The sequence below is a fragment of the Notechis scutatus genome, chromosome 1 (assembly GCF_049901735.1).
Source record: "Notechis scutatus isolate UNSWTSFEM ecotype Mainland chromosome 1, rNotScu1.2, whole genome shotgun sequence".
NCBI lineage: Eukaryota > Metazoa > Chordata > Lepidosauria > Squamata > Elapidae > Notechis > Notechis scutatus.
In genome coordinates this window covers 161,556,822-161,580,890 of record NC_142009.1, presented here as the reverse complement: position 1 = coordinate 161,580,890, position 24,069 = coordinate 161,556,822, and the positions used below count along the sequence as shown (strand labels likewise).

Genomic DNA, 24,069 nt, shown 5'->3' with positions numbered 1-24,069 from the left:
CCCCGGCGCAGCTCCCCGGCGTCTCCCGCGCAGAACGGAAGTGACGTACGCAGTGGACAGAGCGTCGCGTACTCTTCAAGGAGGAGCCCCCCTCCCCTCCCCTCCCCTCCAGAATAGAATTGGAGAGCTTCTGCCGAGAGCGTAGGACTACGTCTTCCGCCTCTCACCGAAAACGAACAGTTTTAAAATTTAAGGGTTTCTTTTAAAGGAGCTTTGTCCCCCTTTTTTATATGTATTTATTTATAAATATATTAATATTAGCGAGAAATCGTGGTTAGAAGACTGCGTGTTTGAAATAGCGACTGCGTCCACTTGCAGAGATGTGTGCATGAGGAAAAGCCTGGAAGACAGAGTGATAATACAGAGTGATTAGGGAGAGATTAGCACGGACGAGGTTTGCGACAAAGGTATATTTCACGGAAGCCCCACTTCTGTCTAGTTTGAATGTTTTGCTCTGGATTAGAGCAGGGTTTCACGACCTTGACAACTTTAGGATGGGTGGACCTCAGCACCCAGAATCCCCCCTCATACACACACACATACTGCGACCACCTATCTTAAAGCTGCCAAGATTGAGAAAGCCTGGGTTAGGGTATTCACAACCACTTTCTAAATCGGGTCTTCAAACTTGACAGCTTTAAGACTTGTGGACTTCAACTCCCAGAATTCCTCCTCCAGTCGTGTTAGCTCAGGAATTCTGGGAGTTGAAGTCCACAAGTCTTAAAGCTGTCAAGTTTGAAAGACTCTTGTTCTAAATTATAACGTCCCCTCACAACTTACAGTGTTTGTAGAAGTTGGTAGAGGGAAATGTTTTTCAAGATTAAGTATTCATTTCAAAAGAGGGTGGGTGGCTGGGAATTCCTGTTGTTGTTTTTCATCTCTGCTTGTTTGGTGGGAGAGCAGGGCTCAGGCACAGCAATCATTCTTTTCTTGCCTATAAACTCACAAAAGCTGGGGCAGTTGAAGCATCACCACTGCACTGTAATAGTTTTTTTATTTCTTGATCTTAACATTCTGTCATTTCAGATGCTATTTTCAATTGAAAATGGATCTGAAAAGGGCTCTCTGAGCACTGAATTCTAGTGAAAAAGTAGTAACCTCACAATTGTATTGTTTAGCTGGATGAGTGCTTTTGCTGTTAGTATATCAGGCTTTACCTTAGAGTCATTTGGGCCATTTTTTCCCCCAGGTTTCAGTTTCCACTCTCTTACTTTGCAAAAACTCTTTAGGGAGTGCCTTTTTGTCTTAGGAAACCTAGCAATTCAAAATAACATAAATATGCTACAATTATTTTGTTATCCAAAATATTGCATTACTTGTCATTTTAAGTTGTTCCACCCGCTAGTAATTGGTGTCTAATCATAGTCTACTTTGCAGGACTGTGTAAAGTTCTTCACAATTTTTATGAGATGAGCTTGATCATACGTAATTTGCAAAGAGCTATTCCAATCAGGAGAGTCCCACTTCGCAAGAACATAGAACAACTCCGTTCTATTTTGGGTGTGCAAGAGTTTGACCTTGGTGTAATTTGTGTTAGTAATATGTACATACAGCAACTTAACAGAACTTACAGAAAGAAGAATATTCCTACTGATGTGTTATCTTTTCCTTTTCATGAGGTATGTGTTTGCTCATTTATTCCTTTAGAGCTTAGCAATAATTTTATCAGAAATCAGGCATTAATACATAGAACAGTATCATGTTTATTTATAATATGAAACAACAGAAAAGTCAGATAAATTAGGAATGATTCAGGGCCTACCCAGGAATCTTAATGATAAAGGAAAGGACAATTACTGTGGCACATCAAAAATGAAGGCCTTGAAAAGCATCAGGGCTCATTATGTAAGGGTACAAAAAAAAAATGCATCAATATTCATTAGTGGATTTTGTAGAATGTATGAATAAATGGATGCCTAAAAGATTATTACTTGTTTTTCAAGCTCTATTTTGTAACTATTGGAATTGATACATGTGAGAAGAAAGTAAATGTAAATTTTAATGATAATATGTATTATCTTTTTTGATGTTTTATACTGTTTTACTGTTCTTCTAAGCCAAGGGTCTTGGCAAGTTTAAGACTTGTGGACTTCAACTCCCAGAATTCCTGAGCTAACATGAGTGGAGGAGGAACTCTGGGAGTTGAAGTCCACAAGTCTTAAAGCTGTCAAGTTTGAAGACCCCTATTCTAAGCTGTTTAGAGTCAGCACTAGGCAAAAATTTAATAAATGAATAAATGTTTTATTTGTAAGTTACTGTAGGGGGATAGAAGTACAACTGATCTTCATATTCTCTGCAATTGACTCCGAGAATTCTTGTCCTAAGCAAGTTTAGATGGAAATAAATCCCACTGAAAACTTCAGAGAGTAGACCATTGAGCTTACATATATTATTATTCCTAAGCAATCCTGATATATACCTAATACTAAGTCATAAGTTTTGCTTTGGCTTAGTGCGATATGGAAATTTGTTTCAAAAAGGAAGCCATAGCTTATAAATCATAACGCATAAGTATACTTATTGAAGAAGAAGCAACCAAGTAAAAGTTAGAATGGGAGAAGGAGAAAAAAATAAATATCTCCCTGATTCAAGTAGTCATGTCTTTTATTACCATAAAGTGTTTAGAAATATTGTATGGTCTGTTCTTAACATCCCTATTTCATTTTCTACATGGCATTTGTTTTACCAAATTGAGAACATGTATGTAACTGAATTTTCTTTGGGGATATCACAGAATCTGAAAGGTGGAGAGTTACCCCAGCCCTGTATTCAAGATGACTACAATTTGGGAGACATTTTTCTAGGAGTAGAATATATCTATCAACAATGTAGACAGAACCATGACGATTATAACAGTATTCTTACAGTAAGTGTACATTTATAAAAGTAGTATTTTTTATTTGAATAAGGTTCTGAAATGTTCAATCAAATGATTTATAAAAATGAAATATTTTATTGTTATTTCTTCCATTATTAAAAAACTTTTTGGTATCAGAAAATATGTTAATGTCTCAGTCCCACTGACAGAAATCTTACTGTTTCACATCTAGAATAACATACATGTACTACACAAATGATCACTATATGGCAGAAACAAGTTGTCTATATCCTTTTGCTGCCATCAAGTAGTTGTCCTGATTTTGACAGCACAATTTTGGTAGTCCTTTTTTTTTTGAACTGCAGTATTCCTCAACTTAGCCCATAACATGCTTGTTCTCAGAGTTTATTTTTAGCTTTCTCATTTTTTGTAGTATGTGTTTTATTGCAAGATTTTTTTTTCTTAAACAAGTCACTACCTTTTTTCTTTTCATACTTAAGCTATCTAAATCATTATGCCAACTCAAAATATATTGTGAAATCTTATGGTTACCGCTCTTTGTGTTGTCAGTTGACCTTCCCAGCTCCAGGAATGTTGCCAGCTCAGTACTAAGATCCCCCAACAGCTGGTCACATGACTCAGTGGAACCTATTATTAAAGAGTGGGTAAGAGTTCCAAAAGTCATGCTTTCCCTACCTGTTTAATCTTGATGAAATCTAACGTTGTTTAAAAATGATGTGCTATAGGGATCTACTGGTTAAGACACCAGGCTAGAAACAGGGACACTGTGTTCTAGTCCCACCTGAGGCATGAAAATAGTCTGCTTGACCTTGGGCCATTCATTCTATCTCACCTAAACCTACTTCACAGAGTTGTTGTTGGGAAAATAAGTGAAGGGAGGAGTATTGGATATGTTGCCCACCTTGAGTTGTTTATGTAAAAAAAAAAAACCTAACAATAAAGGCAGAATAAAAAAATCTAAAAATAAAATATGGGAATAAAATGAATTGACAAGCTGAGTTCTCAGCAGCCTGCTTGCTGCTGGTAGAGGGCATGTTCAATGTCTATCATGCTCCTTAGTCTGCCAGCTGTGCCCATTGCGGCAGAGAAGGGGTGGGATTTCACCATTTATGAAAAAAATGTTTGCCAGCCACTTTAGTAGAATTGCTTGCAATACAAAATGCTGTTTAAATTGAATGGTATACACATTGAATACATTTGTTCACTCTATGATTATAACTCCTTTCCACTGACACTAGGGAGAAATCACACTGAAGTTTTCACGGTATTCTCTATAAATGATGACTATTCCTATTGTGATTTTAAACTATTATGAGGTGGGATTTCTCTAATATTCTACTTTGCTTATCAATTATGAATATGTACACCATTTAAAAGCTTTTCCCCCTTAAACAGGTGACAGTTGCCCATGGCATGTGCCACTTACTTGGTTATAAACACAACACAGAAACAGACTGGCAACAAGTAAGTATTCTAACTGATTTGACACAATTCTAATTTTTCAGTTTACTTTATTGTTCAAAAGCTTCCAAATGTAAGCTTATGTAAATGCATTTTAAGATTTTCTATTGATTGGTCAGTTCAAGTTTAAATTTCAAAATTCAAATCCAAGTTTGTAAGATCAGACATTGTTGTATAATTTGAAAGAAAATGTACACATTCATTATGGGCTTCCTCTTTTTCAGATGTATGAAAAGGAAACACAAATTCTGCACGAGTTAAGCAAACTGACAGGCACAAACTTGGAACCTCTGTCAAAACACCATTTCTAAATGTCATTAAAATAAATCTCCTATTTTCTTAATTTCTCCTGCTTCCTTGGTCAGCAGAATACAATTACCCCTGAACCAATTTTGCTAGAAAATCTACTAGTCAGGCCAGCAAAACGCTTTGAAAGTTCCTAATTGCCTTCCTGCTTCCTATTCTACTTTCACCATCACTGCTGCTGCTCCCTCTTGAAAACGGTGTTGGCCAGATACATAGTTGAACTGCTTCAGGACCAAAGTGCTGTTTTCCACTCCTACCCAACTGTTGCACACCCAAAAATGAACCCAGTAATATCCTCTGCCACTGAAGGTCACAATTATAACCCCTCTACGATGAGTCACGTTCCAAATGTTGCTTTTGGTTATTTTTTCCGAGAAGAAAACAACAGTAGTGAAAATCATCACAGTTCCTTAAGCGTGTTGTGCACTACCGACCAAAGGAACCCTGTAATTCTCCCTTTGTAACTGTCCCAGAAGAGAAGAACAAAAAGCTGTAAGGTGGATTCCGTATTGTGGGTTAGGGTTTAACGTCCTGCACTCGAAAACGCCGGTGTACGCCCATTTCTCCGTCAAGCACAACAGCCTCGTCTTCCAAAATTCAAGCCAGGTTTTGCATCGGACTTTCTCCTCTGCCCGCCTCCAGCCCAACTAAGCCCGCCCCTTCTCTCGGTAGCAGAAGCCGCAGATGGCGCTACGCTGGAGCTGGGGGTTTCTCCGTCTGTCTCCCGTCCTGGTTTTTTTGGTTCTCGCCGCCGCCCAGGCGCCCTTCGAAGCCTTCCAGGCGGGCCACAGCGCCTCCTCCCTGCCCGCCGCTGCCGTGGCGGCGCCTTTCAGACGGTGAGAGAAGCAGCGCAAGCGCCGGGCCCGAGGGGCGCGTTTGCAGCCCCCCCCCCGCGCTTCCTTGACTGACGGGTCGCGGAGGCGAAGGGGCCTAGGAGATCACCCCCTGCCACTGAGGGAGCCTAGCCCGCGTTCTTCGGCCTCTTCCTTTTTTGCAGTGAAGAAGCTCGAAGGAGCGCTCCCAAAAGACCCCTGCGTCGGTTTATGGGGATGCGAGAGCTCCGCGTTGTGGCTCCTTGCCCTGCCTGGTGGCTTGAATTCCTCAGGGTCTGATCGGGTTCCCCCGCTCAGCCTTTTTCTTCTCTGGCTCTTGACCATTTCCCCAATGAGGGAGACTTTTAACAGCCTCTTCAAAAGTCTGATTTGGACTGTTTTGTTTAATGTTAGTCTATTGAGGAAATTTTAAAGAAACTCAGCTGCTTTCCACCACCTCATCCTGTCCTCAGAATTGCCTCTTCCAATAATAGTTGGGGTTGGAGGTGTTTGTATGCATAACAGCTAACTTAAAAGTGTCTCCCAAGAAGTACAGGTAGTCCTCAACTTATGACCACGATTGAGCCCAAATTTTCTGTTGCTAAATGAGACATTTCTTAAGTGAATTTTGCCCCATTTTGTGACTTTTCTTGTCATAGTTGATAAGTGAATCACTGCAGTTGTTAAATTAGTAACATAGTTGTTAATTGAATCTGGCTTCCCCATTGACTTACCAGAAGTATACAAAAGGTGATCGATCACAGGACCTTGGTGATTATTGCAACAGTCATAAATATGAGTTAGTTGCCAAGCATCTGCATTGTGATCATGTGACTATGGGGATGCTACAATGGTTGTAAGTGTGAAAAAGGCCATAACTCACTTTTTTCAGTGCCATTATAACTTTGAATGGACACTAAATGAACTGTTATAACTCGACAACTACCTGTATTAACAATTCTTATCTTATATGATATAGACACACAGTGCACACGTAAAGGAGGTGGTTACAGTTAGTATGCAATAGCTTGTAATGAACATCTCCACTGAAACTTACAGAGATAGAACTGCATGCACATAAAGATGACAAATCCCACACTCAGTTCAATATTGCTGTTTATCTGTTTGGGTAAGAATGTCTGGAAGCAAATAACCAAGCTCAGGGAGCACAGAGAGACTTAAATACTCATGAAAGCCAAGCTTATTGAGAGTAATAGGATACCTACTAGTTTTGAACCAGCACTTTTCTGTAAAGTTGTAATCAGAGGAGGTAGCAGGATTTGAGGGGATGGGGTGGGAAGAAAAAATACAAGCTATTTCTTGGACTCTTCCCTAGTATAATCCCAAGGACAAGATATTGTAGAATAACTGGATAAAACAGTAAATGAGAAAGGACTTTTAGCATGTTATATTTAAGAAGGGGCTCTTAAATTGTTTGATGAGTATAGGATAAGTAAATACAGGAACAATGTTTCATTCAGTAGTGAAAATAGCATGTCATTACTTGCAGTATAAGATATTTACTATATATATATATACACATACATACATACACACACACACACACACACACACACACATACATATATATGTTTTCTTAAGTTTTCGCGGGTACTTACATGTATGGCATTCAGCTTTGTTCGGGTATTTTCCCACGTCATTATAGTTGTGCTTTTAAAGTTGTAGCAATGTTTCGGCATGTATGTGTGGGGGGGTATATATCTCAATACCACACCGGTAGTTACGATTACTAAACAGTCAAAGAGTGAGATTCTGAATGACTGAAAAGACAATTGTTTTTATACAGATTATAGACAAGGATAGGAGACATAGACTTAATTAGCTTGTCTTAGTGCAAAATATCTCTACACCAAAGCATACCCAGACAATGACAACCCTTCCAGTATACACAAACATTATTTATTGGGAGCTTTCTTAGCATTAAGAAGAAAAAAAGCATGAAAGCATAAAAAGAAATGCAGTGGTTTTTATATATAACAATGGAGATTTATTTTTATATCATACAGTTGATGTTACATTAAGAGAAGCCATCATAGAATGTCAAAGCAGCATGTCACTATATTCAGCCATTCTTTTGCAAATGTCTGAAGTCATAATCATTCCAAAATATAGTTGCTTTGCTTTTTCTCTTCTTTAAAATTGAAATGTTTATAAATCATGGTTTAATAATAGTTTATTTGTAATATTTATTTTCTCTAGGTATCTTTTGTATGATGTTAATCCACCTGAAGGTTTCAACCTACGTAGAGATGTATTCATACGAATTGCATCTCTTCTAAAGACATTATTGAAGACTGAAGCATGGGTGTTGGTTCTGCCTCCATGGGGACGTCTTTATCATTGGCAAACTCCTAAAATTCATCAAGTCCAAATTCCTTGGTCCAAGTTTTTTGATGTGACAAGCCTCAATAAAAACATACATGTTATTGAATATGAACAATTTCTTGCAGGTAACATATGCTTTAGAAGAACCAATGATATGAAACCTTAGTATAGTTTCATCTGGCTTTTTCTATGCATTAAGATAGGTGAGCTGTATTAAGATACTATTTCTGTATTTAATTTATATGCACATCTTTTAACTTTCTGTACAATCATATGCATTCCCCATTTAAAACTTTTGGTATCTATTTGCACTGTTGAAAAGCACTATGATTGCAGGTAAAGTTCATGAATTTAGTGGTTACAGGCTTGTTACATGACGTGTGGAGAGAGAGAGAGAATACAATTATATTAACTTTTCAAATGCTTTGGAATTTTCTTTCTGATGTAAGTTATTTGGATCTCCCCTTAAACATACATAGACTCCATTTCAAATTCTTCTATTCAAACGTCCGTTCCAAAAAGTATAAGATAACTACTTTACAATCAGTGGTGTACTTTGTATCTACTGGCTACAATGCCTTGATTATGATTGTACATCTATTATCTGTAACAAGATATATGCTTATATTTGTGTACTGATTTATGTTGAATTGTTAGAGTCAGGTGGTCCTTTTATTGATGAGATATATGTCCTGCAAAACTATGCTGAAGGATGGAAAGAGGGTACATGGGAGGAGAAGATTGATAAGAGACCATGCATTGACCAGCATATGTATTCAACAGACAAAGATAAATACTACAGGTATATTAATCTTTATAGTTATTAACAGTCTCTATGAAAAATGATTTCCAACCATATTTTCTGGGGAGGAGGAAAGTAACAGAACAAGAAGAGCAACAGGAAGGGATGGATGTAGGCTATTGGGGTGTTAAAAGTCCTCATCTTCTTATATTAATAGATAAATGGAAACAGTGTTGTATAGGAGATATATTATCTAGGTAATAACTCCCTGTTGATAGCCAATGGTTGCAGCAGTTTACAGATTTTTATAATTTGTCAAGTCTGTTCCTAAGCAATTCACAATCCAAATCAAAGATCAGTAGTATGACATTCCAGGTCTATTTATTGTCCCCAAAATGTTCAGGGACCACCAACAACAACAGCACTCTTAATTTCATGTGGTAATTTAATTGTGAAAACAATTCCCTGTTATTTTGTTATATGAAACGTGAAACTATTAGCCTTAAAACAGACTTAATACAGCTTTTCAAAATTCATTCCAAAAACTGAAAAGATAAAATGTCATCCCAACTTACAGACTCTCCTATTGAGCATCCATGTTCCACAAATTGCAGCCTTCTTTTTCTCCTATCATCTGGTCTTCTACTACTCCATTTTGTCCATTTGGAAGCCAAAACAGTTTTTCTGCCATGATCATATCAGAAAACAAAATGAAATGACACTAGTTAATTACTTAAATTTGACTGTTTTTAATAAACAGTGTTCTTTCTTCAGTGTGGTCATCTTTCATTTAATTGCCTTAATGAATTAGAAAAAATGGGGGGGGGGAAATCCATGTGAAGTAGATAGCAGTTTTATCTATAAAAAGTCAGGGAATTGGTGGACAGGGGAAGATATGCAAAACCAAAGAAGAATATAAAATAAACGTGGTTCCTGTACTATGCTTCCTAAAAATAGGAACCAACTTCTCCTCAGAGGATTCAAATTTGTACTGTTTTCAGAAAATGAATAGTAATTTTTTAAAAAGTGGAATTAGACTTTCCTGCTTTTTGCTGTTTTAAACTTTGTTTAAAGCTCATAAAGTATTTTTCCTTTTAACTAACTTGTAATGCAGTTTTGTTTGTTTTTACCCATACTCACTATTCTCTTCAACTGATTTATTGTAATCCATTATTAAAGAATTTTTAAACTTTTTATTTTAAGAAAATATTAAAGTAGTACTTTATACTACAATTTTCACTGAATGTTTTACTTCATGCCATAACATTTTAACAAGTTACTATTGAGTTATCAACTTATATTGAGTTATTATCAAGATTTATTTCAGATTTATTATTACTTTGTATTCATGAAACTATTAACTCTTCTTGTTTTTATAGGGGGTGGTTCTGGGGTTATGAAGAAACTCGGGGCCTTAAAGTGGTTTGTTTATCTGTCCAAGGTTCTGCTTCTGTTGTAGCCCCTTTGCTTTTAAATTCATCCAGCAGGTGAGACTTCCTGAATTATTTTTTTATTCCACATATTTGCCATATCATTTTAGCTTAGAAGAAGAAAGTAGGGAATTTTATGTTTTCTCATGCATCAAACTTACTAATATTGAGAGTATTTATTATCCCAATTTACAACTATTGTAAAGGGAAAATAATATAAATTGGAAATTGAGGCTGGGGAGCATGTTTTGGATTTGTGAATCTTTCTTATGGTTATAACAGAATAACAGAGTTAAAAGGGACCTTGGAGGTCTTCTAGTCCAGCCTCCTTACTCAGATTTCAGACAAATGGTTGTGCAGTCTCTTCTTAAAAACTTCCAATGTTGAAGCACCCACAAATTCTGGAGCACTTATGAAGAGCACTTTATATTCTGCAACAAAACTTGAATCCCATTTGTAATTCCATTAACGATGACAAAAAGGGTATTGTTGAAATTTTAAATTTTAGTTAATATCAGAAATAGTTTTTCTTAGAGCAGTTGAATGTAGCTATATGATAAAATAGAAATGATACTATTTAGCTATATGGTAAAGTTGAAACTTTACCATATAGTTAAAATGCTTGTTCGACTTGGGTAATTATTCTTCAAATTTAGCTTCAAATGATCCTAAATAAAATTTTTCATCAGTGGATTGGACACTAGACAGGATGGACAGCCTATGATCAGAATGAGTTCTGAAGCCAACCATTCTATACTGTTAAGTATACTGGCTTAAAGCAATGGGTGTTTGGAAATGTATCATCTGGAGGGTTTCAGATCTAAGAAATACATTATATTAAAGTAAGTGGTATTGCCATGTATATCATTCACTCAGGAGTCATGGGTTCCAGATTTTGGACACATTATGTAAGCCTATTTAAAGTAACTTCATTCAAAACTTGTTTTCCCAGATAAAGATAATGACAAGGATAATATAGATGTATGCAGTCCTGTTTTTTAATAGTTTTGAAATTTATATTTATTGTAATATATTTTTGTTGAGATCTTAAAAAGTTAAGCAAGTTAGTTAATAAGTAAGTTAGCAAGAGTGTTCTGGTTAGTAGAAGGTGTAAATATTTCAAATTTAGTGAAAGACCTTATCAGTTTGAAGTTAAGTAAGTCAACTTTAAGGTTAAAGTTTAAGTTTAAAACAGTTTGAAATTCAGCCTGGTTTTAATTTAGATAGGAGAGCAGGAAGTAACAGGGCTATAGGCTAGATTGAAAAGTTAAAAAAAGATCCCCCAAAAGGAAAAATAAATCTACTTCCATACTGTTATTAAGAAACTGCTATGGGTACATAGTAAATACTTGTGGAGCTCACAGAGGAAAACTGCCTTAATGTATTTTTACCTTACTTCGTTGTCTCATTTTAATAGGTCAGTGATGTTAGACAGAGCTGAACATCTTCTTCATGATCATTATGGTGGCAAAGACTACTGGAATGTGAGAATAACAATTTTATTTATATTATCTGCATAATAATCGATAGTTATTTTAATAAACAATCTGTTAAATATTATTTTTTATTTATGAGAACCAAATACTCCCATTCTATGATTAGCTATGCATTAGCCTTAGCAACTGCTTATAATTAACCATATCTCAGTTGTAATTATTTTATTTTATTCTATAGCACATAAAATTTCAAAATTCAAAATGCACCCATTGCTTTAAGGGATTTGGGGAATATCTGTAATGAAAATCCATTTAAGAAAATGCCTGTAGTATTCTGCATTCAGTGCATCTTTCATTTGTGTTACAAGAGCCGTGGTGGCTCAGTAGTTAGAATGCAGTATTGCAGGCTAACTCTGCCCACAGGCTGGAGTTCGACCCTGACAGGCTCAAGGTTAACTCAGCCTTCCAGGGTTGGTAAAATGAAGACCCAGATTGTTGAGAGCAATCAGCTGGCACTGTAAACAGTTCAGAATACTGTAAAGCACTATGCAGTGCTATAAGTCTAAATACTATTGCTATTGCTTATTAGAACCTTGTTTTGTATAATCAGAAGATATGTACTACACCTGAATTTTTCTGCTTTTTTCAGTTGAATTCCTTTAAGCATTCCCATAAAAATTGAAGTGTTTCCACTGAAAGGAGATCTTTTTTCTTCATCAATTGTTAGAACTTCTAATTTATCCAAACATGTCCCACTGCAAGCTTGTGGTTTAAATTGTTCTTAGATTAATGTATTTATTTGTAATTGCTAATGTAATGAACTGCAATTTAACACAGGCCTGTCTAACTCGTGATCTAAGGGCCACATGGAACTGGACAGGTTGTAAACTTTTAACATTATGTGATTTATATACAATAATTATATTACATATTTTATATAAAGCTCAGGATAATTCCTATTCACTTGGTGTAGCCCAGGCAAATCAAAAGTTTGATCACCCATGATTTAACAAGAAACCACTATTCTTTAAAAAAAAAAACAGTTCAGAAACTAACACTCTATCAGCCTTACTGATAAAACAATTATTTCTTTCATTTCATTTTCCTATAATTTTGTATATTCTAGGAGACCTTTGTAATTATGCTGAAATAAATAAACTAGTTCTCAATAACATTTTTATGTCAAACAGACTCGGCGAAGTATGGTGTTTGCCAAACACCTCCGTGTGGTGGGAGACATGTTTAGAGCTAAATATTTAAATTCTTCTGATGAAAAGGACAGAACATGGTACTCTGAAGATTGGAGAAATATGAAAGTAATGTAATTTAAGTAATGTACAGATTGATTTTGAATTTAACAATTTTGCAAGCCTTCATTTTTTTATGTTCACTGGTCACTAAAATTCAGGTAGATCACTTAAACTGTAAGATATAGAAAGTGAGCACTGGATTAATGTTTTATGGATGAAGAGTATATTAAATATTTCTTGTACTTGCTCCAAATTTTCTCAGTACTGCTTATATTTCTATGGAAGGATCTTGCCCCATTTCAGTGATATAATGGAATAGACATTTCAAAAGAGATAATTAAGTCAAACATAATTTAAAAATCATAATAAAATTCTGACAGGAATTATAATTAAAAGGAGAAAAGGAGCGGCTCATGGATTAACCTCATGGCTCGTTTCTATCCTGAATCACCTACAACTTGAAAACTGACCCTTAGCAATTCAAGAGCAGCAAAACTCACCATGTACAGTGGTAAAACATTTACTTATTTTTTCAATAATGAAAAGGGAATAAGTCCAATGGTTTTATTTATACCCTCAATAATCATATACCTTATTTGATTTTCTATTGATGTTTGGAGTTAGGATTTATGAGTAATATATGAGTAATATACGATGAAAAAAATAGCAATGACTCAACATAAATGTGTTATTTACCAAAACATTGTTCCTATTGTTGAAGACATGCACTTTCCCTGAAAGTGAATGTTACAATTAGCAGTATGCGATGAACAGTCAGGGCAACTTCAGGTGCTCTGAGTTTTCCAACTGTAATGACCAAACATTCGTGGCATGCTTTCCTATCATTTTGAAATGATAAGTGTACCAAAATTGTTGCACAAACTTTAAAATAGACTTTTAAAATATACTCCTCCTTATCCCAGTGGTGGGGACAGAAAATCACTGTCTCATGCAGCATCATTGCCTACAAGTGACCTGCAATTATTTAAAAAAAACGTTAATCCCAGTCATCAAAGGCTGCACACTCCTCCCACTCTTGTCCTAAACTAAATAAATGTAGGCTTTAATATGTCTGTTTATGATAACCAAATACACTTTTCTTCTTTTGAAACAGAGTATAAATTGCTAGGCTGCTGTGTATTTCATTTAAATCTTTAATTCTAGAAGTTCATTATAGGTGATTCCTTTTCTTTTGAATATTTATGCTCTTGTCAGAAAAATAGTTCAAGAAGGAATTCTACTGTTTGAGTTCTTTATTTACTTGTTTATTAGAAAAGGATGTGTCTTAAGGACATGTTAACAGACTGCTATCAGTTCTGTGGCAGTTATAATTACAACAAGGAAAGTAGAAAGCATTTTATTATTTAATAACGTTTTAAACTTCTGAAATGAAGTTTATCCAATAATAGATGCTTAAAAACTATATTGTTTAAAAATATTTATGGTAAAAGAGAGAGAGAGAGACTGAATGCTTCTTCTGTCTGATGGAAGGAGATTAGTTTGGCACAAGCAAGATTAAATAAAGGCAGCAATCAAAACTAGAATTCAAAACTAGAACACAAAAGTGCCATAATTTTCTCATTCTCTGCGAAGATTAAGTACCATTTTTCTATTTTCCTCAAGAAAGTAATACAATTTTGTGAATATGTAAGTAGAATCCTTTTAGAAGAGTCTCTCTACCATATTTTTCAGTGGCCAAGTTTCTCTAGATTTTTCATTTGGTTATGAATTAAGAAATTGGACGAAGATTAATCTGCAGTGTTAGAATGCACCCTTATTCAGAAGACCATGCAATGCAAGACTAGGATTATCTATGGAAGCAAAAAAAGAAGACCACGCCGGATAGATACTTGCGAGAAGTGTTCATATAATGCTTACAAGAAATCAGATAGACAGCCTTGATTCAAAAGATATCACTCTGTTGATATGATTTTCTTAACTTTGAGTAATGTGGCACATATTGCTGGATTCCAGTGCAGAATTATTGCAAAATCTTATGGCTTTCAGCTCTGGAAATCCACACATCTGCTGAAGGAATCATTCTTCTATCAAAGGCAATATATTTAGGCCTGTTACCATTGAAGACTGTATATGAAAAACAGCATATATCTGAACACATCCCAACCACACTTAACTGATAAGAGTATATATAGCTGGGTAGAAGTGCCTACATTGCTGAAGAGTGAACAGCAATATCACTTGCTGTTTCTTACTAGCAATTGATTGTGACATTTTTACATTACCCTTACAATTGAAAGTGGTTTACATAATAAATAATATACATATATTATGTATACATGGGACTAAGTAGATGCAATCCTTTATAAAGGATTTCTCTATTAAATATGTATATTTATATGTTTGGGAGCAATATACAGAGTTCCCTAGTTGAAGCTATTGTTAAAAATTTGTATATAAACCTAGTATGTACATTAATAATTTATGAATATTGAAAGTTTTATCAAATAGACATTTACTAAATATATCAAATTTATCCTTAAGCAGTGTTAAAGAAAATATGTTAAAAGAGTAGAGATATATTCTTACTGAATCAATGCCATTTTATTTCAGTTTCAGCATGTACTGGTTCTTATGTGCTAGGTAAAATTGGGCACAGCCACTGGTGGCCCATATCTTGGTGTGCATCTCAGACGAAAAGACTTCATCTGGGGTCACAGAAGTGATGTGCCCAGCATTCAGGGAGCTGTTAAGAAAATCCACAACCTCCTGAAGTTGTACAAGCTGGAGAAGGTTTTTGTAGCTACTGATGCCATCATGCAGGGTATGTATTCTTTTTTCTCTAATTAGCAAAATATTCTTGATTCTGTTACAAACAAAATGTTCATTTAGCATTATACTGCACACATGAATCTATGCCAAAGGTAAAATCATTGCTGGACAAAATATTTTACAAGATATATTTGAAATGTTTTAGAGACTACCATACCAGAGTTCTTTTCGACCAAGAGCTTATCCTGCTCCAACTGTTGTGAATCTTCCATTGCAAGTATGAGGCATAAAACTTACTGATGGTTCTGAACAAACATTGGCTTATAATTTGAAGGACCTTTTCTATTGCTTTTCTTAAATAGATAAGTATTGTAATTGCAACATTCCAATCTATGTGAATTTGCCCAATCTGATCAATAACTGTAAAGAGAGTTGCTGATATAAAAGCCATCGGTCCATGTTTCTCTTTATTATATCCAGTGGAATCAGGTCACATCCAAGTGCCACCTCCAGTTTCAGTTAGCCAATCAAATCCACTACTTTGGCAAATTCCACCAATCCAAGTAGGTCTGTCAGATCATTGGATAAATTGCTAGCAGTATCAACCTTGCTGTTTTAAGTTCTTGAAATATCTTTCCCATGATTCTGGAAGAATAAAATTATATAATAGACCTTCAATCAAACATACTAAGCATCAAAAAAAGGAAAGATTTCTTAATCATAACAGCTTTGCAGAACTGGAATTGTACTGCTTTCATGTTTTCTCTTTTTCATCACAGGTTCATATGGGACCTTTTGTCTTAAGAGATCTTGGCCAGAAAAATATTATTGATTCAATCTGTATATTTTAGGAGGGAGAAGTATCTTTGCTATCCTGCATTTTCTATAATAGAAAAATTAGAGAATGTGGCCTAAAGCATAAGTCCTATCTTATGTACTCTAGTTTAAAAGACTTCACTGATTCTTCTGAAAATATTTGACTGTAAATTCTCCACAAGAACAGTTGACAAGTTCTGTAGCAGTCCTGTACATACGGTTTAACCCAGCATATCCTCCAAGTAGAGTATAGATTGGAATAATAGTCTCTTCATTCTCAAAAATAAAGAGAGAGAAAACACCAAACTGTTGGCAAGAGCTGATTTCTATCAAAGTATATGAAAACCTCAAATAAATGAGGGTATTTGTAGTATTTATAACCACAGTTATGGATATTGGCGATTGGCAAAAGAAAGCTCAGGAAACATTGGTTGGAAACATGCGGAAGTGGCCTTTATCCTAAAGTGGATAGACTGTGGCTAAAATGATAATGATACCCAGAGTTAACAGTGAGGAAATATGCTGCTAGCAGCTGTGCTTTGTTTTATGCACACTCCAATTGTTTTAGCTATTGAAGGTATTTAAAAATGCATTGGTGCTTTTCTTTATGTCTTACACTTGATAAATTGCAGCCTTCTTCAGTTGTGACTCATCAAACTTGTGGCGTCATGGCGGCATCATATAACATATTGGGACTTTTTTCCCCTTCGCTAAACTGGGCGGGGGCAGGGCCAGTACATGACGCATTTGGCCCACGGGCCAAGAGTTTGACACCCCTGCTCTACCTAGTCTTGTTTGATTTTATTTATTTATTTAAGAAAGACATGGGTTCACTGCCATGAAAGATTCTGTTAATTCTTTTGGAATAATTTGTGAGAAATACATCCTCATATTTATCAATATGAGTGGCAAAGAGGAGCTTGTAAATGTAAATGAAATTCATCTTGTGAAGAGATGACTAGGAAAAAAGCTAAATTAGAGTCCAAATTTTGGCAGCAAATTTAAATGGCTTGTTTAGTTTTGCATGCAATGACTATATAATCATTTTTGCTGCAACCACCTCTTTTCATTCAGCTGGTTCATTGCTGTTTGAAATGCCACCCGTGAAGGTTGTAAAATTCTTGAAACATTTGTGTTTGAATTAGGAGAAACAACTGCTATATGTTAGTTCTGATAACTTACATCCTTCTTTTTCTTTTTGTAGTTCTTGAATTACTTTCTTCCACAATCTGAGATTGTCAATTTTTGTTTTAATATCATTCAAAGATATGAATATTTCAGTTTCTTCCATTAGAAAACATGCCATCCACTCCTACCTATTCTGTGTAGAAGTCATGGAGATACTGAGATTAGGAGTATTTGAAGCCAAGCCAATAGAACAACTTCTTTATGATGCCCTTCTCCAATTTTGCACCAGTGTGAGGGACCCTGTGGAGACTTGGTGGGGCAGGATGGGAGGGAGATATGTGGAGGCCAGTACCACATTCCTGAGGTCAGTCATAAGACCGAAACCACCTAAATTTTGTGCACATCACTGCAGGGGCACTACATCTACCATAAGTTTGAAACTGAGTCATAAGTAGCTTTGGGAGATCCATCATAACTTTGAATGGCTGCTAAGCAACTGATAATAAGTTGAGGACTATCTGTACCATATGATCACATTTTGCTTCCCTTTTGGTTCAAAACTAATTCAAGAAGCAGAACTCACACATTTTGTTAAGACAACATTTAGACACTGATGTTCAAATATTCTTCCATGAGTACATTATTAGCCTTTTGTTGCAACGGTCCAACTTTGATATATCCGTAGATCTTCATTGATTGAAAGGTTCCAGGCTTTCGCAATATAAATTTTAAAAAGCATTTTAAAAGAAAGAAAATGAAGAGAAAAGTATACATTATACAATGAAAAAGCAGAAAAAGAAAAGTATTTTTACAGAACTTTGCTGCATTGCTTTCCTTTGATTAAAATCTTTAAATAGGCAAAAAAGATGGTTTTGTTTTAATATGTTGGGTAAGATGAAATTTGCCACTTGAAGAGTGTTGATTGAGTGTATTTTTTCAGAGGTTGAACAATTAAAAGCACTTCTTCCAGAGATGGTGAGATTTGAACCTACTTGGGAGGAAATGGATCTCTACAAAGATGGAGGAATAGCAATTATTGACCAATGGATATGTGCACATGCCAGGTATCTCTCTCTCAATCTCTCTCTCTCTCCCTTCCTCCCTCTCTCCTATTCAAAATGAAACTTTTCAGAGAGCATTTGAAGTAGGAATTCACACACTTGGTTGTAATGCTTGGATTTGGTGTATTTGCTTTATTTTTTTATCATGGTCACTTTATTATTTTGTATTGATGGGTGTGTGGATAAATCTAATACATGTATATATTTGGCAAGACTGAATCATTTTATTATTCCCATAGCATTAATGGAGTTACCTTGAGATAAAATGGGTGGCCAATAAATTTTACAAATAAATGAATAATGGATGATAGAAAACTGATAGCAAAAAATTTAGGAATATGGTTTTTTTAATCCACTGATATTTTCTCTTCACAGATATTTTATAGGAACCTCAGTCTCAACATTTTCTTTCCGCATTCATGAAGAAAGAGAAATTCTGGGATTTGATCCCAAAACAACTTACAACAGATTTTGTGGAGATGATGAGAAAACCTGTGAACAGCCAACTCACTGGAAAATTGAATATTAATATATTCAATCAGTGGAACTACAGCTGCCACTTCACCAAAGAAATTAAACAATTATTTTTGTGGAAAGAAATTGATTTTAAATGTTTCCCTTTTTCACTGTTTTTGGTGATAAATGTGAATGGTGCTACGGTAGTTTATTTCTTAAACTATTTACAGTGGTCGGTATTATGGTTGTAATTAAAAAAAGCCCCAAGATGTTCAGTCCTCTAACCAAACCTTCAAGTTGGACCAGTTCACTTAATCCACTACTTTGCTTTACCAGGAGACCCAGCAAAAATGACCATTAAAAGCCCTCAAATGGCATGGCAGCTTGGCTGAGCTGAACCTTTGGAACTACAAATCCCTGAACACTTTGCAAAATAGCCAAAATCAGTCATGGCTTTGCTCAAAGGAAAAAATACTTCAAGGATTCATACAATTTCTAGTTTTAACTCTTCTGAGAAGTCACATGGATGTCACCAATTTAAATCTAATCAGATAATATGTTCTAAAGCAATTAAATTGTTTCTAAAAGGGTTTTGCTGGAATTAATTTTGTTTACAAATACAAAGTATGTTAGATATAACTAAATGAAGTGTGTAAGAACTTGCAATTCCATTTTATCTGTGAACTGAGAAGAAGGTACAAAGTGTATGTGGCTAAACAGAGGTTGAATGTCCTAGTGAAGTTGATTATATGAGAAATATTAAATTGGTCTAAATTGGTCTCTTTCATTCATGTCATCTTTTTCCTCAAGTTAGTTTACTAAACTATGCCTTGCTATCCATATTTGTCTCAGAAAATCAAATGTAAACTTACCAGTTTATTATGAGTAACAGAATTGTTTTACCTTTGTATAAAAAGATACATTGTTGGATAAGGTAGGTGTCTTAGCTGATATTATAAAAATAAGATTATACCTTTTCATATCAATTGCAGTTATCTGCATCCATTTTCTAGTAATCTTGGCATTCTTTATAATTTAGCACAAACATAAAAAAGAAATGGGCAAGGTATAACAAGTCAACTGTGGTATTAGAGTTAAAGCAAAATGAGCTTGTAGACATTCCTTATCTGGATTTTGGGGTTTTTTAATCTGTATTGTATTTCTAAAATATTTTACTTCTGAAGACTTTTTACTATTAGGTAAACTAATATCAGTATAGGGAAATAAGCTCAAAAAATACCAACAACCCAACAGTTCAATCCTAAGTGACACAAATTTTTACTGTTGGGAGTAAAATAGCAATCTTTCTTTCACCTTCATACTTTTTGTGAAGTTAGTTAAACTTTGCTGGTTTCTCTCTTGTATCCTTTAACTTGCTACTAACTACAGTAGCAGATAATTGTCTTTATCAGGTAGTTGTCAGTATTTAACATGTCTTGGAATCTTCTTTCAAAGCAATAAGCAAACTGTCTTAACAATTCTGTATCTATCTGCAAACTACTTTTTCTTGTCCTCTTTTCCAAACTCTTACTTAAAATGTGCCATAAATGAACATTTGCCAATAATAAAATAAAGGCTTCCTAGTTATGAAAATCTCCACTTGCTCTATTTTGTTCCAGTTCTATTCTTGAAATACCACACTATTTATGTTCATACAAATTCAGAATTAACAGGAAAACCATAGGAGCTGTATTCAGCCCTGCAATAAGTGGGAGCAACTCTAAAACTCATAGAAGCAATACTTTTGCCTTCTTTTCCCCCCAGCCTTCTTTAGCTCTATAATTTCAAGTTGTTTTAATCAGCTAGGCAGAGATTACTTCAAACAATCAATCTGGCCTTCAAATTCAATCAATCTTGCTTTCAAATTAGCACAATTAGAAAAAAGGCAGAAAGATTAAAGTCATATGCATTACATGGAACATTTAAAGATAAGCTGTTGTGTTTACTTCTGTTTTTATTTGTACTTCTTTCCAATGTAACATGGTCTCCAATAAAAAAATTCTTCATAAGTTTCTGTTGTTTTTCCAAATATTACAGATACAGTCTCTATAAAATCATAGTTTCACACAGCTAAATTCTTAGTTTATAGTTTGTAGTATTTGCCTCTCCATACATACAGCTATTTTAATTTTCTAGCATCAATATCAAATGTTTAGTAGCAACATTTGAAAATTGGATCAGCTTACGCTTTGAAACAAAGCTTCAAAGTTTTTTCAAAGCTTCAAAGGTACTTTATGAATAGCTGATATATGAAAAAATGTAGAAAACAAGGTGAAGAAGAGTTGGAAAATGGCATTACTCTAAAGCATTTTGGCCTTCTTTTCGCCCTCTTCCATGAAATATAGCTGCAGAAGTTGCTTTTAATTGTGTTTGTAATTGCAGCTTCCCAATCATAGTTAAGAGAAAATGCCATCAGACTAGTCAGCATATTTGCTTTCTGCAATTCCAAAGCATGCAATGCTCAAAATGAGAAGCAAGTATTTGTAGTTTCTCCTCCATATACAGATTATTCACCTCTTCAGGACTCTATGCAAGACATTTCTGCTAGATACAGTCTTTATCCTCTGATTTACTGCACATGGCACATTTATCTTCCCAGGTATTCCACGTTACATGGTGATATATCTGATGGTAGCATGTTGGGTGCCTATATATGTTTTCAGTAGCATTCTTTCTCAGTAATAAAAATTTAGCACCTCCCAGCAGTCCTCTGGACAAATAACTGTTTCTACAATCTACATGTGTTGTCTTTCCCTTGCTTTGCTCAGTGCTCTGCTAATCGCTCCAGACCAGGGCTCCAAACTGATCAGAAAACTCCCAGAGATCATCCAATTAACTTGAATAGTGAGAAATTGAAATGAGATATTCCATATCCGTTGCACAGGGATCGTTCTTTACACTCATGTCTTGCAGTTGATAAGCCTCTAAATATGGGAAAGTGATACTACAGTAACAGTTGCAGACATCCCTCCCGAAAAATATATAAACCTTTGCTTAGGAAAAGCTAGTTATCTTCTAAAATTAACAAAATTGACAATGCTTCTCCTTTTATTTTTTCCTGACCAGTTATTTCTCCCCTCACAGTCCTGCCATTTCCCCTGGGAAAAGCTTGATTTAAATTGAGGGTAGTCTCTGAAGGAGATATGGTAATACATAAACTAAAGAGAGTATTTCATTATCAAACAGGATGGATTTACAGTATTGCATACTAAAGGTTGATTAGATTGTATATCTGATGTCTCAACACAGCATATTAACAGCTAATTACATTAATTTATATCCAAGCAGATCTTATTATGTCTACTGATTTGATGATATGCAGTCTGGATTCCCAGGAGGGAGAGGCTGCTTTCCAGAGGGCAAAGAGGTAGCAGAACTTGGAAAGTTTGGTTGTCAGGAGGAGAATTAAAACAACTACACCCCAGGTTGCAAGGCTTTGACGGCGGCAGGAATCCGCGTCTCTGCGGGTCCCTGCTGCGCTTGCTGCTGAAGTACCCCCGATCCAATTGGATTTGGGGGTTGTCGCTACCCCGGAGAGGTAACGGAAGATAGAGGAGACCCGGGCAGGGGTCTGGGGACATCGCAACCCCTTTCTCCAGCCGGCTAGACTCATTTTTCCTGAGGCAGTGGAGCAGCTGTCAGTAATGGCAGCCACAAAGAGATCTTCAACCGGACAAGATTTGTGCAGGAGGAAGAATTAGAAAGAGAAAGTTTTTTGGCTGAGCCGGGACATTAAGATACATTTAAACACCCTGGAAATCTGACTCTTTGATTGATACATTTGTTTCCAAAAGAGGCTACTAAAGCTGCGGATGAAAGTGCTGAAGGGAAAGTTCACTCCCCTTCCTTAAGGAGATAGCAAATGGACATTGAAAAACCTGCTTCTTTACAGAAGGTAAAAATAAGCTCTTTGTTATAAGTGGGAAGGGAGAGGACTAAAAAATCTTTAAGAATTTGTTGGAGGAGACGCCTTGAAGATTACAAGACCAGAAATTAACTGTAATAAGGCTTTAAAATATATTTTGGGATTTTGCCACAGGAGGAGAAAGTGCAAAGAGAAGAAGAGGAAATATTTTGTGTCTGTTTGGATTGCTTGATAACTTTGGAACGCTTGGAAATTACTTTAAGATTAAAAACATTTGGGTTGTTATTTAAAAAGAAGAAGAAGAAGAAGAAAAAGTTTTACAATGGCACTATCTGTGGATGAATTAAAAATGGAATATGAAAAATTAAAGGAGGGAGAACAAGAAGGCAAAGATTCTTTGGGAGCTGTCTTCCACTTTTTAGAAATGGCGATTTCTACTTATCAGCAACTACATGGGGAAGAAGGAGAAGAAGGAGAAGAAGAAGAAGAGGAAGAAGCCATCTTTAATGGACAAAAAAGTTCAACTAAGAAAGAAAATAGGAGGAGGGGAAGGAATGTAAGATTTAACAAAACAACCAAGAAAGAGAAAAATAAGGTGAAAAAAAGGTACAATGTTAGAAAGCAACAGAAAAGAGAAATACAACAGAGAGGGGAAGTTAAAAAGACGGAGGTTAGGAGAGGGAGGGGGGCAAAAAGGCCAGACAGGAGAAGAAAGGGAGGGGGAAAGGGAAAAAAAGTCACAAAGGCTTGAAACAAGATGCTAAAAAGCAGATCTTTTTCAGAGATAAAGGGTAAAGCATAATTAAAGAAAGATTCTGCATAAGATAGTATTGTAGTATTTGCATTTGAAATAGTGTATTGGAATATTATAAGATTTAATAAAATATTAAAATATTAAAATGTTTAATAATGATAGATCTCAATATTCAATAAAATATTAAAGAGAATGTGTAAAATGATTAATGTTTAGTTATAGTTTAATTTGTTATTGTCTTAATGTTATTATAAATTTACTATTTCATTTTCTTATTTTAAAATAATGTATTAAGTAGAATTAGAATTAGAATGGAAATTATATATTTAACTATATTATAAATTTATTATTTCTTTATTTTAAAATGCAACATGTAGAATGTACTAAGCAGAATCAGAATGGAAATTATGTATTATTTTAAGTGTCAATTTAGGGGAAAGATAGAAAGGCGTCACACTTTAAAAGTGATTACAGGGGAAATTTTCTGTTAAAGAGAAGAGATAAATAGATAATTGGAAAAGAACGGACAAAAGATACAAGTATAATGATTTTAAAATAAGATGAAATAAACAAAATATAATTAAGAGAGTGAAAAGAAGGGAGAAGTTATATAGAAAATATAGAATGGTAAATAAGA

The 24,069-nt window shown here is 35.1% G+C and overlaps 2 protein-coding genes across 2 annotated transcripts; both read left to right on the top strand.

Moving 5' to 3' along the window:
* The first annotated feature begins 73 nt into the window (after positions 1 to 73).
* On the top strand, positions 74 to 4,645 carry YBEY (ybeY metalloendoribonuclease). The gene is made up of 5 exons (XM_026679033.2): positions 74 to 407; positions 1,378 to 1,619; positions 2,735 to 2,866; positions 4,235 to 4,303; positions 4,525 to 4,645. Exons 2-5 carry the CDS (start codon positions 1,410 to 1,412, stop codon positions 4,609 to 4,611), a joined length of 498 nt encoding a protein of 165 aa, XP_026534818.1. The 5' UTR covers positions 74 to 407; positions 1,378 to 1,409; the 3' UTR covers positions 4,612 to 4,645.
* A 601-nt stretch (positions 4,646 to 5,246) lies between these two features.
* Positions 5,247 to 19,602, top strand: POFUT2 (protein O-fucosyltransferase 2). The gene is made up of 9 exons (XM_026679035.2): positions 5,247 to 5,442; positions 7,639 to 7,889; positions 8,422 to 8,566; positions 9,886 to 9,993; positions 11,354 to 11,420; positions 12,563 to 12,688; positions 15,224 to 15,404; positions 18,237 to 18,360; positions 18,733 to 19,602. Exons 1-9 carry the CDS (start codon positions 5,291 to 5,293, stop codon positions 18,884 to 18,886), a joined length of 1,308 nt encoding a protein of 435 aa, XP_026534820.1. The 5' UTR covers positions 5,247 to 5,290; the 3' UTR covers positions 18,887 to 19,602.
* Positions 19,603 to 24,069: the final 4,467 nt, after the last annotated feature.

Coding starts and splice junctions, on each gene's coding strand:
- YBEY (XM_026679033.2), top strand. CDS start 1,410: ATGAGCTTGATCATACGTAATTTGCAAAGAGCTATTCCAATCAGGAGA. Junction 1,620..2,734: donor TATCTTTTCCTTTTCATGAG/GTATGTGTTTGC, acceptor GGGATATCACAG/AATCTGAAAGGTGGAGAGTT. Junction 4,304..4,524: donor CAGAAACAGACTGGCAACAA/GTAAGTATTCTA, acceptor CCTCTTTTTCAG/ATGTATGAAAAGGAAACACA.
- POFUT2 (XM_026679035.2), top strand. CDS start 5,291: ATGGCGCTACGCTGGAGCTGGGGGTTTCTCCGTCTGTCTCCCGTCCTG. Junction 9,994..11,353: donor CTTTTAAATTCATCCAGCAG/GTGAGACTTCCT, acceptor TCATTTTAATAG/GTCAGTGATGTTAGACAGAG. Junction 12,689..15,223: donor AAGATTGGAGAAATATGAAA/GTAATGTAATTT, acceptor CTTATGTGCTAG/GTAAAATTGGGCACAGCCAC.